At 39.4% G+C, this 16,408-nt stretch overlaps 1 protein-coding gene across 1 annotated transcript; it reads left to right on the top strand.

Annotated features, from left to right (window-relative positions):
- The first annotated feature begins 615 nt into the window (after positions 1-615).
- LOC124038253 (pleckstrin-like) lies at positions 616-9,152 on the top strand. Its single transcript, XM_046353879.1, has 9 exons — positions 616-793; positions 2,778-2,933; positions 3,037-3,218; positions 3,354-3,445; positions 3,575-3,759; positions 5,368-5,472; positions 6,207-6,290; positions 6,517-6,589; positions 8,371-9,152. Exons 1-9 carry the CDS (start codon positions 752-754, stop codon positions 8,508-8,510), a joined length of 1,059 nt encoding a protein of 352 aa, XP_046209835.1. The 5' UTR covers positions 616-751; the 3' UTR covers positions 8,511-9,152.
- Positions 9,153-16,408: the final 7,256 nt, after the last annotated feature.

Here is a 16,408-nt window from a genome sequence, read left to right as displayed (position 1 = left end):
GATACAACTTCAACATCATCACATTGGATTTGTTGATGTTGTTGAAATGATGTGCCCAGTGGGATTGTTTCAGATGATCCAATATGGCTAATTTTACATGTATTAGCCTACACACTGATGTAAAAAATAAAATCAATAAATGAGTTTACCCTGATAATTTACTTGGTGTCTAACTCCCAGTCCACCATACTGTGAGATTGGAATGCTGTTTCATTAAGAAAGTATTCTGCTTATTCATAACAGCCTCTTTTGTTGCCATGACAAAACAAATCAACCAGCATCTCGCACCCAACACTACACTTGTCTGTCCAATGCATGTACATAGTTTGCCTGCTCCATAGCAAGCAGCTCTATGCATTGGTGAAGTAATTTAATGTTGAGCTAAATTTAAAAATATATATATATATATTTAAGAGGTTTAAAAAGGAACAGAAAGGAGCGACCCCTGACTACAACCAAGGTTCAATATCAAACAGTTACACAGGCATCCTCTCTTTGACCAAGTCCAAACAGAGAGAGAATGAGCCGTGGCCAACCTTTTTTACTACCACTGAGTAGGAAGGGGAAGCCATGCAAGCCACCAGCATTGTGACACACCCCAATGAACTTCCCCCTATCTCTAGCATAAGCACACAATGCTGGATGGAGGTTGTGTGTGAGGGTGATGGGTATTCCTCATAAAACTACTGTAGAGAAAGAGTGACCGTGTCTGTATCAGTCACTCAGATACGGAGACCAGCAGCCAGAGGATATGGAGCCAAAACAGATCAAAGAAGGATACCTGGTCAAAAAGGTGAGGGTGATAGAGGAAAAACATGTTCGTCTTAAAAAAAAACTTGATTACTATAGGTCTTCGTGTTGAACTTGGGCCAGAATGTAATACTGTAGATGTGTTGTGGACGGCTTAGTTATCAGAAAATAGATGATCTCACATTTGAGAACGTTAGGGACAAGATCCATCAATGGAGAGACTGGCAAGAGCTAGTAACATTGTCAGCTGGCACTATATTTGACTTTTTACATGTCCTACTTACGTTGTCAGTCAAGTGCTCTAAATTAAACTGGAAGTTAGTAGATTAGTTCTAGAAATATTTGCATTTGCCCTGAGACTTGATCGCTTCCCACATGAAAAAAATTATATAGTGTGTACTATGGTAGAAATACTACAGTATTCACTAATGTTGTTGCGGACTTTACTGCAGTATTTACTTCAGTCCGATAAAAACACTACAGTGAATACTGTAGTATTTACTGCAGTATTTACAGTTTACTATAGTATAATTACTGTAGTAAAAAAAAGAGTAGTATATACTAAAGAAATTACTGTAGTGTTTTTGCTGATTGTAGTATGGTATACTGTAGTATTTACTGTACTGCATTTGCGGACTGTAATATACTGTAGTATTTACTGTAGTGTTTTTGTTTTATTACCTTTGACATAGAAGTGGGGGGCTTTTTCCTTGAGGAAACCTACTGGAGAAATACTAAGAGAGCAAATGTGCCATAACCTGTAGGTAGGGCAAACTGGGTTCTGAACAGAGAATTCAGCGCCTCTGCTCTTGTCTATAACCATATGCTTTATACATGGCATGTAGGTTTCTTACTTACGAAGTGCACAAATTGGGATATGGGGGACGGGAATGGGCAGAATATATGCAAATTACATACTGTAGTATTTACTATAGCTAAAGAATGTAGTGTTTTTGTGGACTGTGTTTTTGCAGAGGTTTTTGTAGTATTTACTACACTGTTTTTTTGTGTGGATAACACTGTAGTATATACTATAGTATTCTACAGTATACTACAACATTCTAAACTAAGTACTACACATGATCGAGGAATAGTACAGTCTAGTATAAGTACTACACATGATCTAAGAATAGTACAGTGTGTAGTGTAGTTTTCTACAGCAAACTTAGTTTTTTTGTAAATTAGCTAAATTTGGAGAGAGACATGAGCAGATAGCAGCAACTGTTTCCCCCACATACCACATTATCTGAAAATAGTCTTCACTCTGTATTTCTCATGGCCTGACAAATGACTAACTCAGATGATTGGTCCCGTGACTCTTAGTTTGGGGTCAGATGAAGATGGATAACCCATGACCTCACTGGATTAATCATAATCTATATAACTTAATCTATTGAGTAGAAGATGATTCTGTCATGTCACATACTATACTGTTCTTTGCGTATAAACTTTTGCCTGTGCTATTCTTATGCACTCCAATTGTTATCAGTTGTTCAGTATCATTGGTTCATATTAGTAGAAGTATAGGTAGTGCCTGTGATACTTTTGCATCATAACTCTCTATGGTGAACCTTCATTAACAAAGGTAAGTGAAACTGAAAAGAGAACATTTCACGAAATTGAGTTTTGGATTGATGATTTCCTATGGGTATGCTTCCTTTTTGTATAACCTTTTTCTTTTTTGCTCTTGAGAATATTCTCTATTTGTAAGGATTAAGCAACATTAAAATATTAAAATACATTATTCATGTTAGCTATATATTTCATGCCCGGCATCCAGGCAAGCCGATATGGATTTGATAACACTTTACATGATACTTCTCTTATACCTGTCTATTAACAATGTAATCTACTTTAATCTACATGTTTCTAATTGCAATGTATTTGAATTTGAGGAACAGAGTTGAGAGGTTGTGGAATATCTGTGGTATAGGGACAGATTAACTTGTGTAATAACAGAAACAGCTCAACTCAATGACTACACAATCACAATGTGATTACAAATTCTATCAACATTTATTCTTCAGGGCACAGTGCTGAACTCATGGAAGGTGGTGTGGGTGGTGTTGTCTGAAGATGGGGTGGAGTTCTTCAAGAGAAAGACAGACAACGCTCCTAAAGGAATGATCCCACTGAAGGGAGCTGTTCTGACCAGTCCCTGTCAGGACTTCAGCAAGAGGACGGTACGGTCACGTCACCTTTCAGTATTAAATATGAGTGTACGTGTCTATCCTTACTGTAGTGCCCCTCCCCCCCATGTACTGCAACATTGTCATTTTCTTGCAGTTTGTTTTTAAGCTGAGAACGGCCAAGAACCAGGACCATTACTTCCAGGCATCCCACCTGGAGGAGAGAGAGTCCTGGGTGAAGGACATCAAGAGAGTCATCAGCTGTCTGCAGGGGGACAGAAAGTTCACCAGGAAGTCCACAAGGAGATCCATTCGCCTCCCTGATACCATCAACCTCAGGTATGACCTATGACCTGACATACAAACTACCTATAATCCATGACTACACTTACAGGAGCTACGTACAGGTAATTGCAACTAAGTCATTTGATAACTTACGAAGTCTTGTCTACTTTCTTGTCTGCCTTTTCTCAGTGAGCTGTACATTCTAATGAGAGACCAGGAGGATGGTGTCAAAGAGCTGAAGCTGGAGAAGGAGAAGAGAGTCTACAATCACTGCTTCACAGGTACAGTAGCACATAAATTTATTAGGACTTAGGTGACAGTGGATTTCCTTTAACTTGTTTTGAGTCATTGAGTCTCATTGAGTTAGATCATAACACTTTTGATTATCTTCTTTATGCATGTCTCTTCAGGTGGTACGGTGGTGGACTGGCTGATTTCTAAGAACAAGGCCAGGAACAGGCATGAGGCTCTGATGTTGGCTACAGGACTCCTGACCGAAGGTTTCCTGCAGCCCGCAGGGGACCTGTCCAAAGAGGCAGTCGAGGGAGGAGCAGAGTCTGCCGTCCTCGATGATCCAGATGCACTCTATTACTTTGTGAGTGGATGGGTTGATTGTTGTTGTTAGTAATGTAGCTGTTAGTCTCAATTTAGTATTCCATATATGCTAGAAGATATGGAGATATAGTGGTCCTTTGCTAGAAGACCGCACAGATTGAGATATGTTTGACCACTTCTGATGTTGTAACGGCGTTCGTCTGTTGAAGAAAGAGAGTCGGACCGAAATGCAGCGTGTTGGTTACTCATGACTTTAATGAAAGAATCGCGGTACATGGAATAACTGATACTAAATACAAAAACAACAAAAACGGAACGTGAAACTATTACAACCTATCTGGTGACCACAACACAGAGACAGGAACAATCACCCACGTAATACAAAGGGAAACTCAGGCTGCCTAAATACGGTTCCCAATCAGAGACAACGAGAATCACCTGACTGATTGAGAATCGCCTCAGGCAGCCAAGCCTATACAACACCCCTAATCAGCCGCGATCCCAAATACTACAAACCCCAATACGAAAAACAACATATAAACCCATGTCACACCCTGGCCTACCCAAACATATAACAAAAACACAAAATACAATGACCAAGGCGTGACAGATGTTAGAAACATATATGTACTGTACGTATAGTACCAGTCAAAAGTTTGTACACACCTACTCATGCAAGTTTTTTTTTTTTTACTATTTTCTACTTTGTAGAATAACAGTGAAGACATCAAAACTATGAAATAACACGGAATCATGTAGTAACTAAAAAAGTAATTTAGCAAATCAAAAAATATTTTAGATACTTCAAAGTAGCTACCCTTGATGACAGCTGTGCCCACCGTTGGCCTTCTCTCAACCAGCTTCACCTGGAATGATTTTCCAACAGACTTGAAGGAGTTCCCACACATGCTGAGCAGTTTTTGGCTGCTTTTCCAACTCATCCCAAAACATCACAATTGGGTTGAGGTCAGGTGATTGTGGAGTCCAGGTCATCTGATGCAGCACTCCATCACTCTCCTTCTTGGTCAAATAGCCATTACACAGCCTGGAGGTGTGCTGAGTCATTGTCCTGTTGAAAACAAATGATAGTCCCACTAAGCACAAACCAGATGGGATTCTGTGTGAGCCATGGAGGTTAAGTGTGCCTTGAATTCTAAATAAATCACTGCACCTCCACACCATCACACCTCCTCCTCCATGCTTCACGGTGGGAACCACACATGCAGAGAACATCCGTTCACTTACTCTGCGAAGACATCTCACAAAAGACATGGCGTTTGCAACCAAAAATCTCACATTTGGACTCATCAGACCAAAGGACAGATTTCCACCTGTCCATTGCTGGTGTTTCTTGGCCCAAGCAAGTCTCTTCATCTTATTGTTGTCATTTAGTGTTTCACGCAGTCTGATTCACGCAGTCTCCTCTGAACAGTTGATTTTGAGATGTGTGTTTGCTTGAACTCTGAAGCATATATTTGGGCTGCAATTTCTGAGGCTGGTCTAATTAACTTATCCTCTGAAGCAGAAGTAACTCTGTGTCTTCCTTCCCTCATGAGAGGGAAAAATCTACAATGTATTATAAGTGAGTTTTAAATGATGAGATAATACTGTATCCAAATGGGGATTTACTTTGTATGGTGTGTTGCAGGCAGACAGTGGGTTCTTCTGTGAAGGCTACTCCAGTGATGAAGATGTGATTTTGAAGGAGGAGTTTAGGGGTAACATAATAAAACAGGGCTGCTTACTCAAACAGGTAAGACTGTCTAAAAACTAATTGAATATCTAGGGGATGAACAATTGTGATTATTACCGGTTACAATTGTGATTATTATTACCATACCACCCTGCATCCCACTGCCAGCTCGCTTCTGAAGCTAAGCAGGGTTGGTCCTGGTCAGTGCCTGGATGGGAGACCACATGCTGCTGGAAGTGGTTTTGGAGGGCCAGCAGGAGGCACTCTTTCCTCTGGTCTTAAATAAATATCCCTATGTGCCAGGGCAGTGATTGGGGACATTTCCATGCTGTCTTTCAGATGGGATGTTAAACGGGTGTCCCGACTCTCTGATGTCATTAAAGATCCCATGGCACTTATCGTAAGAGTAGGGCTGTTAACCCCAGTGTCCTGGCTAAATTCCCAAGCTGTCTCTCATACCATCACAGTCGCCTAATCATCCCCCGTTTACAATTGGCTCATTCATCCACCTCCTCTCCTCTGTACCTATTCCCCAGGTTGTTGCTGTAAATGAGAATGTGTTCTCAGTCAATTTACCTGGTAAATAGAACATTTGATATTTTGGGATGTCCTGAATGATGCTTTATTCCATACTTAAGGGGGTAATCTGCAGGCAGAAATTGTGTAAAGTGATAAATCTTTAAAAAGGATGTAAAGTACCCCACACACAGCACCATATCTGTGGTCGGTGCTGTTTTCACAACTGATAGTACCATCCATGAGGGTTTGTTTTCATGCTCTCTCTTTTCCCCCAGGGTCATCGGAGGAAAAACTGGAACGTGCGGAAGTTCATCCTCCGGGATGATCCTGCTTATATTCACTATTACGACCCCACCAAGGTACAGGATTACAGCAGAGTGGAACATGACACAAAATTATTTTTAATTTCAATATAATTTTTCAAGAATATAAAAATTTGTCTTTCTCAATCTTTCCCTCGCTCTTGGCTAATGTCTTTCATTCATCTCCATCCTGACTTTGTCTCTCTCTAGCTAATCTGTTATTTTCTCTCCCTCTTTGCCCTCAATCCCTCTTTCTCCCCCTTCCCACCCTCTCTTTCTGTAGGGTGATGAGAACCCTTTGGGGTCTATCCACCTGCGAGGGTCTGTGATCACAGCAGTGGAGTTTGTTCCTGAGGGTGAGTTAATTACTGGGGGTGGATTTACACCAATCCAAATCCCACACTGAGTTCATTTACATGCACAGTAATAATTCGATATTAAACTGATTATGGCAGCAGGCAGATTATGCAATAGTCATGTAAATGCCATACTCTGCATTTCTTAATTAGCGTAAGGTCAAAATCGAAGTAAGTGTACACCGATTAATAACACCTGTTTTTTTGTAATCTTTCAAATTGTTAGTACAGTGACAAGAAAACGTATGTGAACCCTTTTGAATGACCTGGATATCTGCATAAATTGGTCGTAACTTCACATCTGATATTCATCTAAGTCACGACAATAGTCAAACACAGTGTGCTTAAACTAATAACACACAAATTATTATATTTTTCTTGTCTATATTGAATAGATCATTTAAACATTCACAGTGTAGGTTGGAAAAAAGTATGAGAACCCAAAGCTATTGACCACCAAAAGTGAATTGGTGTCGGGATTCAGCTAACCTGGAGTCCAATCAATGAGACGAGATTGGAGATGTTGGTTAGAGCTGAAAAAAACACTCACAGGACGAATTGCCTAATGTGAACCATGCCTCGAACAAAATATATCTCAGAAGACCTAAGATTAAGAATAGTTTACTTTAAAAAAAGTTGGAAAGGGTTACAAATGATCTCTAAAAGCCTTGATGATCATCAGTTCACGGTAAGACAAAGTGTCTATAAATGGAAAAAATTCAACACTGCTGCTACTCTCCCTAGGAGTGGCCATCCTGCAAAGATTACTGCAAGATCACAGCACAAAATGCTCAATGAGGTTAAAAAGAATCCTAGTGTGTCAGCTAAAGTCTTGCAAAAATCTCTGGAACATCTCTGTTGACGAGTCTACGATATGTAAAACATTAAACAAGAATGGTGTTCATGGGAGGACACCATGGAAGAAGCCACTGGTGTCCAAAAAAAACCTGAAGATCGCAAAAGAGCACCTGGATTTTCCAGTAGATTGTATACAAAAAAATCATGTATACAATCTTTATATGTCCGAACTCAAAATCAAATATGCTTCCCGAAAATAAAATGGTCGCTGTGGTAGAACATTTATTTGGATTATTTTGATTTTCTGCATTAATCAGAATGCCATAAGGTAGCCTATTTTTAGATGTGTCCATATAAATATGTTTATTAGGGAAATCGTTCTTCTTGCAAGGCATGTAAACGTTGTAATCAAACTATTAAATTAATCTGACTATCTCCCACAATAATCACAATATTGTATGCATGTAACTGTACTCACTGTGACTTAGTGCTCGATTCAATGCTTTTGTTTTGGCGGTGTCAGAGGTGGAACTGAGTTAGAGGTGTCAAATCCACAAGTGGCTCCAGGCATTATACCTAAAGATGCCATTGCCCATGCAGCCTTGTTTACAAGCATGAAACACTAGAATGTGACATATAATCTACACCTTGATTAGGATTGTAGAAATACTCAATATTTTGTTTCATGATTTTTCAATTTGAGTGTAATTATGGCCTACACTTTCTCATTCTGAACTACGTGAATGGGGTGGGTGTGGCTTCGTGACCATGATCACAAGAGCAGCTGCTCACCGATTTGACTGCTCCAACCCAGTTCCACCTCTGACATTGCCAAAACATCCACTATGCGGGTGTCTGCTATCCCGGTTAATGCTTGATCTGATTGAATCTAGGCCTAGGACTATGAAGTGTACCGTTTACTGTTAGCAATTCCCTTTAAACTCTTTTGACAATTTTTTCTTCTTCATTGTTTCTTGGTTCAGCCAAGAGGTATGATGTTGATGGGAATCTCTTTGAGATCATCACTTCAGACGACACACACTATTTCTTACAAGCGACTTCACCCGAGGAGAGGAAGGAGTGGATCAAAGCCATCCACACTGTGTCAAAAACCGGAAAGTAATCACAACAGCATAGCATAGCTAATTTGAACAACTTACATGGAGGGATATGGATTATGGTTGGCATGTACAAATGCTTGTTGCAGAGCCAGAAGGAATCTGAATTGAAATCATTTAGCCCTAGAATTTGAAGGATGAATGTCTGATGCAAAATTCAGCTCACGTGTTGTATGTTTCTTATTGTAATTATGTTGAATGATTACACATTTCCTGTACATATAGATAATATGCACCCTCACATGCTTTTCATAATTCACCATGATGTGGGTGCACTCTCACCTTTAGATATGAGATACAGGCAGACTGTGAAGAAGGGTACACTGTTTTGTGTAGAAAGGTGTGAGGTTCTGTAATGGTTTCTGGTGTGGCCTTCTGCTTTTCCATCCAGCTGCCTGAAAGAAATAGGAGTGTTAGAAGAATCTCACCATTGCAGACAGTTCCTACGACTGAACACACTTATCTGAACACACTTAACACTTATCATATCCTGCCATTGAGGACCCTTGTCACTCTGTGGTTTTCATGATGTTCTTATCCCATTTCACTTGATATGCACATGGTCTATGTACTGACTGTATATCGCTGTGTTCTAAATCGAGTGTCTGTCAAAAAGTATCAATTAAATATCTACTCTTTGTCTCCAACTTCTGGTTTCTGTCAAAAAGTAAATGTCCCCAAAAAATAGTTTTCAAACAACCAAGAATTGTGTGCCCCTACTATTTGACATGTATCTTTGACTCTCCTCGTGTTTATCTACTCTGACCAGGCGTTATGACATCCTGAAAGATGTATTGCCTCCCGGATACCATAAAAGGCAGGGTTCAGAATTTTCATGAAAAGCAGAATAGCAAACATATCATATCAAACTGTGCCTTTCCAAATCATGTCCAATCAATTTAATTGTTGATAGGTGCACTCCAATCAAGTTGAAGAAACATTTCAAGGATGATCAACGGAAACAGGATGCACCTTAGCTCAATTTCGAGTCTCATAGCAAAGGGTCAGATACTTAGATACTTGTATGTTTGTATGCTCAGTCAGATTATATGCAACGCAGAACACGCTAGATAATATCTAGTAATATCATCAACCATGTGTAGTTAACTAGTGATTATGATTGATTGTTTTTTATAAGATAAGTTTAATGCTAGCTAGCAACTTACCTTGGCTTACTGCATTCGCGAAACAGGCAGTCTCCTTGTCGAGTGCAACGAGAGAGAGGCAGGTCGTTATTGCGTTGGACTAGTTAACTGTAAGGTTGCAAGATTGAATCACCCGAGCTGACAAGGTGAAAATCTGTCATTCTGTCCCTGAACAAGGCAGTTAGCCCACCGTTTCTAGGCCGTCATTGAAAATAAGGACGTGTTCTTAAACTGACTTGCCTAGTTAAATAAAGGTATTAAAAAAATATTGAAATCGGCAAATCGGCGCCCAAAAATACCAATTTCAAATTGTTATGAAAACTTTAAATCGGCCCTAATTAATTGGCCATTCCGATTAATCGTCGACCTCTAGTCTCAACGTCAACAGTGAAGAGGCGACTCCAGGATTCTGGCCTTCTAGGAAAAGTTCCTCTGTCCAGTGTCTGTGTTCTTTTGCCCATCTTAATCTTTTCTTTTTATTGGCCAGTCCTGAGATATGGCTTTTTCTAGAACTTTAGAAGGCAGAGTTTTAAGCAGATTTAAGTAAAAACTGTATATTGGCCACTCAGAAACATTCACTATCTTCTTGGTAAGTAAATCCTATGTATATTTGGACTTGCGTTGTAGGTTATTGTCCTGCTGAAAGGTGAATTCCTCTAGGAGTGTCTGTTGTGAAGCAGGTTTTCCTGAAGGAATCTTCCTGTGCTTATCTCCATCCTATTTATTTTTTCCCGGTACTGTACCGGGTAATCAAGCATACCAATACCATGATGCAGCCACCATCATGCTTGGAAATAAGGTGGCAGTTACTGTGTTGGATTGAACCCAAACATAAGGCTTTGCATTCAGGCACAAACTTTTTTTTGTAGTATTACTTTAGTGCTTTGTTGAATACAAGATGTATGTTTTGGAATATTTATATTCTGTAAATTTGTATTATTATTTTCACTCTGTCATTGAAATCATCCTCAGTTTTCTCCCATCACAGCCATTCAACTCTGTAACTGTTTCATTCGACTCACAATCAAATCCTTGAGTGGTTTCCTTCCTCTCTGGAAACTGAGTTAGGAAGTATGCCTGTAACTTTGTAGTGACTGGGTGTATTGATACAACATCCAAGGTATAATTAATAACTTCACCGCGCACAAAGGGATATTCTAAATCTGCTTTTTTCCCCATATATATGTACCCATAGGTGCCATTCTTTGAGTCATTGGAAAACCTCCCTGGTCTTTGCTGTTTAATCTGTGTTTGAAATTGAGAAACCTTACAGATAATTGTGTGTATGGGGAACAGAGATGAGATAGTATTCAAAAAAATATGCAACTTATAGTATGTGACTTGTTTAAGTAAATGTTTACTCCTGAACGTATTTAGGCTATAACAAAGGGGTTGAACTCTTATTGACTAAAGACATTATAGCTTTTAATTTTGTATGAATAAAAAAGTTAGACATAAAAACATAATTCCACTTTGACATTATGAGGTATCTAAATGTAATCATTTTAAATTCAGGGTGTAACACAACAAAATGTGGAAAAAGTCATGGGGCCTGAAATATTTTTGAAGGTGCTGTATAAACCATACAGAGTGTAGACATAGGAGCACCCTATTACCATACATACTGTACATAAGTACCAAGCAAACTTAGACAACACATTCTAATACTTAAAAAATCCTTAGTTGACACTAAAATGTATATTCTATACCCATTTGAAAATAAAAATCGTTATTATTTGTTTAATATGATAATATATTTTCAAAGGTGACTCCATTTAAATGTCAGTGGAACGGACACTATTGGGGTCCCGACATCATGTTTGGGAATCACTAACCGAAATGATGAACAGAGACCAGACATATGCGAATGACTCACAGGGGAGCACGTTGGTATCCAACATGACATTAACTGAAAAAAATGTATTATGTGGAGCCATTACTCTGACATAAAAATACCCTGTCCCCAGAGAGCTGCTTCCTGTTTGAACCTTCCTGTGTAGAATCATTACTGGGTGTCAAGCTTCACAGAAACCCAGACATCAAATGAAACAGTGGAGCAAAGGATGCTATCCCACACATGCACACTTGAATCTTTCAACTTCAGGGCACTTTAAAGTTAAAGTCAAAAATAGATGTGTAGAGGTGTGTAGTTTTCTCGGATCTAAGATGCAAATCCTCAACAGAAAATAAGATGATATGAAACGGTTGATCATCAGCAGACTAGGGATTCAAGGCACTTTGACTACAACACCTTATTACAAGAATCAATGTGAATTGAAGTTTAAATCTAGATGCGCAACTCCAACTCTAGATCAGGGATTGACAACTCCAATCCTCGGGAGCTGGAGTGGTGTCACAGTTTTCCCGATCTCAAGCAAATGGAACTGATTAAACTAATTGTATTCTGAAGATCACAAATAGTTGAATAGTGGTGTGTTAGCTGGGGCTGGGGCAAAAGGCCCCGGTGGATTGGAGCTGCCCATCCCTGGTCTAGATACTTATGTAACAATCATTATCTTGGCTTTTCTTTGCAGACACCAACGTCTAATCAGAAACTGGATTTTCCCTCTCTTTTCTAACATAGTAACTTCACACTTCTCAAATGTGATCATTTTCTAATTTCACAACCCTCTGCTAGGATGTACCTCAGGGGTGTCAAACTGATTCCACGGAGGGCCGAGTGTCTGCGGGATTTTGGATTTTCCTTTCAATTAAGACCTAGACAACGAGGTGAGGAGAGTTCCTTACAAATGTGTGGGTGCACATTTAGGTTTTTAACCCTAGCACTACACAGCTGATTCAACTAATCAAAGCTTGATGATGAGTTGGTTATTTGAATCAGCTGTGTTGTGCTAGAATGGAATAATGTCTGTAATGGTTTAAAACACTCCATTCCAGCATTTATTATGAGCCGTCCTCCCCTCAGCAGCCTCCAGTGCTGCACACACATTGATCTGTTCATCTTGACGCTACCCATCCCGTTGGCGGTGTCATTTTTGTCAGCAACCGCTGAATAGCATAGCGCCACTGTCAAATAATATTACAAAAAAAATATTCATATTCATGAAATCACAAGTGCAATATTGCAAAACACAGTTTAGCGTTTTGTTAAACCACCTGTCGTCTCAGATTTTGAAATTATGCTTTACAGTGAAAGCAATCCAAGCGTTTGTGTAAGTTTATCGATAGCATACCAAAACATTATGTACACTAAGCATTAAGTAGCTAGGTCACGAAAATCAGAAACGCAATCAAATTAATCGTTTACCTTTGATGATTTTTGGATGTTTTCACTCACGAGACTCCCAGTTACACAACAAATGTTCCTTTTATTCCATAAAGATTATTTTTATACACAAAATACCTCCGTTTTGTTTGTCCCGTTATGTTCAGAAATCCACAGGAAAGTGCGATCACGACAATGCAGACGGAATATTCCAAATAATATCCATAATGTCCACATGTCAAACGTTTTTTATAATCAAGCCTCAGGTTGTTTATAAAATATATATTTGATAATATATCAAACGGGTGTGTAGGTTTTTCAATAACACCGGTAGAAACAATGGCCGCTTTACTCTGTAGCGCAAAACTCACTCTGAGAGCCCCCACCTATCCACTTACGCAATGTGATCTTTCACACTCATTTTTCAAAATAAAACCCTGAAACTATGTCTAAAGACTGTTGACACCTTAGGGAAGACATAGAAATGGTTGATATCCCTTTAAATGGAGGATAGGCATGCATAGGAACAGAGAGTTTTCAAAATAAGCGGCACTTCCTGATTGGATTTTCCTCAGGTTTTCGCCTGCACTATCAGTTCTGTTATACTCACAGACAATATTTTTACAGTTTTGGAAATTTTAGAGTGTTTTCTATCCTAATCTGACAATTATATGCATATTCTAGTTTCTGGAGCTGAGAAATAGGCGGTTTCAAATGGGTACGTCTTTTAGCCAAAAACGAAAATACTACCCGCTACACGCAAAAGCTTCAGAGGTCAAGCTTATGTAATTGTATTCTTAACCTCTCTGCGCACCGAATCCGTTAGCAGTATGGAATTCCACAACATACGGTGATCGCTACATAAATGGTCATATTAAACAAATACAGGTGTCTCCCGTGTTTCGAAAGCCTAGAATCTTGCTAATCCAACTGCATTGTCAGATTTAAAAAAGGATTTACTGCGGAATAATACAATGTGATTATCTGAGGATAGAGCCCCATAAAAAACAACTATTTCAACCAGCACAGGCGTCACAAAATCACAAACTGCAATAAAATAAATTGTTTACCTTTGACGATTTCCTCTGTTTGCAATCCCAATGCTCATTGTTACAAAATGAATGGTCTTTTGTTTGATAAAATCAATTTTTATAGCCTAACACCAAACGTTTTGTGAACCGCTTGTGTCGTGAATTCCGTCTCATTCCATTTTCGACAACACATTCGATGAAAATACACAAACTAAACGTGACTTTTCCAGTCATGTTTGGTTTCATTGCAATCACCTGCTTTGTTTGTAACACAACCAAACCTGATGGGTAATTTCGCGGGACGTATTGACTGAAAGAAACCGATTTGAAGACAACAAGTAATGACATCATTGTGCACCAATGATATGACCACTGTTTTGTTGATTGACTGTATTTTTACCCAATGACCACTGATCGTCTTGAAATCTAGCTCGGTAGATAGCCAATGAGCTGAGGTAAACGGCAGTATGTAATGTTTATGTGTTGGAAGACCAACCCATATAGTAAACTCTGGCATAAAGACAGTCATTCGCCATTGAAGTTTCATACCGGAAGGAGCAGCGCATGTTACGCACAGCATTGTTTTGGTAAAGCGCATCTTCAGCTGTTTATATATCAATCTGTATGGCGACTATGTCAGGGAAAGCTAAATCTAAGTCTAGATATACAGATGTACTGTACACACAATTTTAGAAGTAATTGATCAGGAAAGTGAGACAGAGATTGTTGGAGGACGATTCATTTAGCGATTCCCAAATGGAGGAATATTTTTTGAACGGAGAGGACATCGTTTTGGACTGGTAAGTTTTTCTCATGCCAATGCCGTTGTTTGAAATTAATAATATAAAATATTATTTGTGAAATGAAATAGCCTATTTGAGGCGGTTGAGGGGAGGGCAGGCCCACAACAATGGCCAAAGTGAAATGGAGACAGTAGATACAGCTGGTCTGTCATAATATAATACAGACAGTAGATCTGGCTGAAATGTCAATATAAATGAGACAGTAGATCTAGCAGGTCTATAATAATATATTCAACCTTATGTTCCCTGTACTCTATATACACCGTGGAGCAAAAAAGTATTTAGTCAGCCACAAATTGTGCAAGTTCTCCAACTTAAAAATATGAGAGAGGCCTGTAAATTTTCATCAGGTACACTTCAACTATGACAGACAAAATGAGAAGAAAAAAAATCCAGAAAATAACATTGTAGGATTTTTAATGAATTTATTTGCAAATTATGGTGGAAAATAAGTATTCTAACTGAACATTTTCTTTCACAGTGACACTGACTCCAAATGAGAGCCCCCAGTGCCAAGGTGTCCATCCCCCACTGAAGCTGGTTCATCCAGCTCCTGCCTCGAGTGGTGTTCATCTGCCCAAATAATGCTGCAGTTATGGATGTGCCTCAGGGCCAAAAGGGCACAGCATGGAGGCGTCGCTGTGTTCTTTGCAAAATGAAGTCCTCCATCACCTGCACCACATGCTTGGTGACCCTCTGCTTTACAGCAGAAAGAGACTGCTATGGCACCTGGCATCAGCAGCACAATATTGTGTAGAGGACTGATGGTCTTCCAAATATTGAAAGTGCTATTTTGTAAATGTATTTTTGTTTTCATGGGGGGGGGGGTATTTGGTATTTTGTATATAGTTATTCCATTCAAAATGTATAACTTCACCAATTTGGCCACCTGGGTACATTTGGGCTACTTGTGTGGGACACCTGGGCGACTTCATGATACATGTCATGTAGCACACTTATTTTGGAAGTTATCATTCTGAAACTTTGCACAAGTACTGTTGCCCTCTTATGTTTTTCACTGAAATTGTCCCTGAATGTTTGTTTTGTCTTGTTCATGTATGTTTTTTTCATTGTATTATCTAAACCATATATATTGTGTTATATTCTCCTACATTCAATTCACATTTGCACAAACTGTCATGTATTGTCATGTTATGTCTTGTTCCTGTTCTTTCTCTTCACTTCGTTTCCCCCTGCTGGTCGTATTAGGTTACCTTCTCTCCCTTTCCTTCCCCCAGCTGTTCCTCATCTCCTCTAAACTACCTCGTTTACTCTCTCCCACCTGTTCCCTTTTTTCCCTCTGATTAGGTCTCTATTTCTCTCTCTGTTTCTGCTTCTGTCTTTGTCAGATTCTCGTTTGCTTCACCCTTGTCCCATCCTGTCGTAATCTGCCTCTTCATCAGATGCTACGTGTGATCAGGTACCTCTGTCCTCTACAACCCGCGCCTACCCGGAGAGACCAGCAGTCTGTTGCCGCTAACCCTGCTATTCTCATCTACTGCTAGAAGGGGACAATATTTACCAAAAGGCTCCAGGGGATCGGTAATTCCCGCTTCGGTCACATGACTCACATCGTGATTCATGCATCCGAAAAAAAACAACACTGCCTGTTAAACCCCCCCCCCCCCCAAAAAAGAAGAATAACCTCATTGAATTATATCGATAACTCAATAATGAGTTTTATCCCATAAGGTAATG

The sequence above is a fragment of the Oncorhynchus gorbuscha genome, linkage group LG06 (genome assembly GCF_021184085.1).
Source record: "Oncorhynchus gorbuscha isolate QuinsamMale2020 ecotype Even-year linkage group LG06, OgorEven_v1.0, whole genome shotgun sequence".
In the NCBI taxonomy this organism is placed as follows: Eukaryota; Metazoa; Chordata; class Actinopteri; order Salmoniformes; family Salmonidae; genus Oncorhynchus; species Oncorhynchus gorbuscha.
Note: the sequence above shows the minus strand (reverse complement) of the source record. Positions and strands in the feature narration are given on the sequence as shown.

Coding starts and splice junctions, on each gene's coding strand:
- LOC124038253 (XM_046353879.1), top strand. CDS start 752: ATGGAGCCAAAACAGATCAAAGAAGGATACCTGGTCAAAAAG. Junction 3,219..3,353: donor CCTGATACCATCAACCTCAG/GTATGACCTATG, acceptor GCCTTTTCTCAG/TGAGCTGTACATTCTAATGA. Junction 6,590..8,370: donor AGTGGAGTTTGTTCCTGAGG/GTGAGTTAATTA, acceptor TTCTTGGTTCAG/CCAAGAGGTATGATGTTGAT.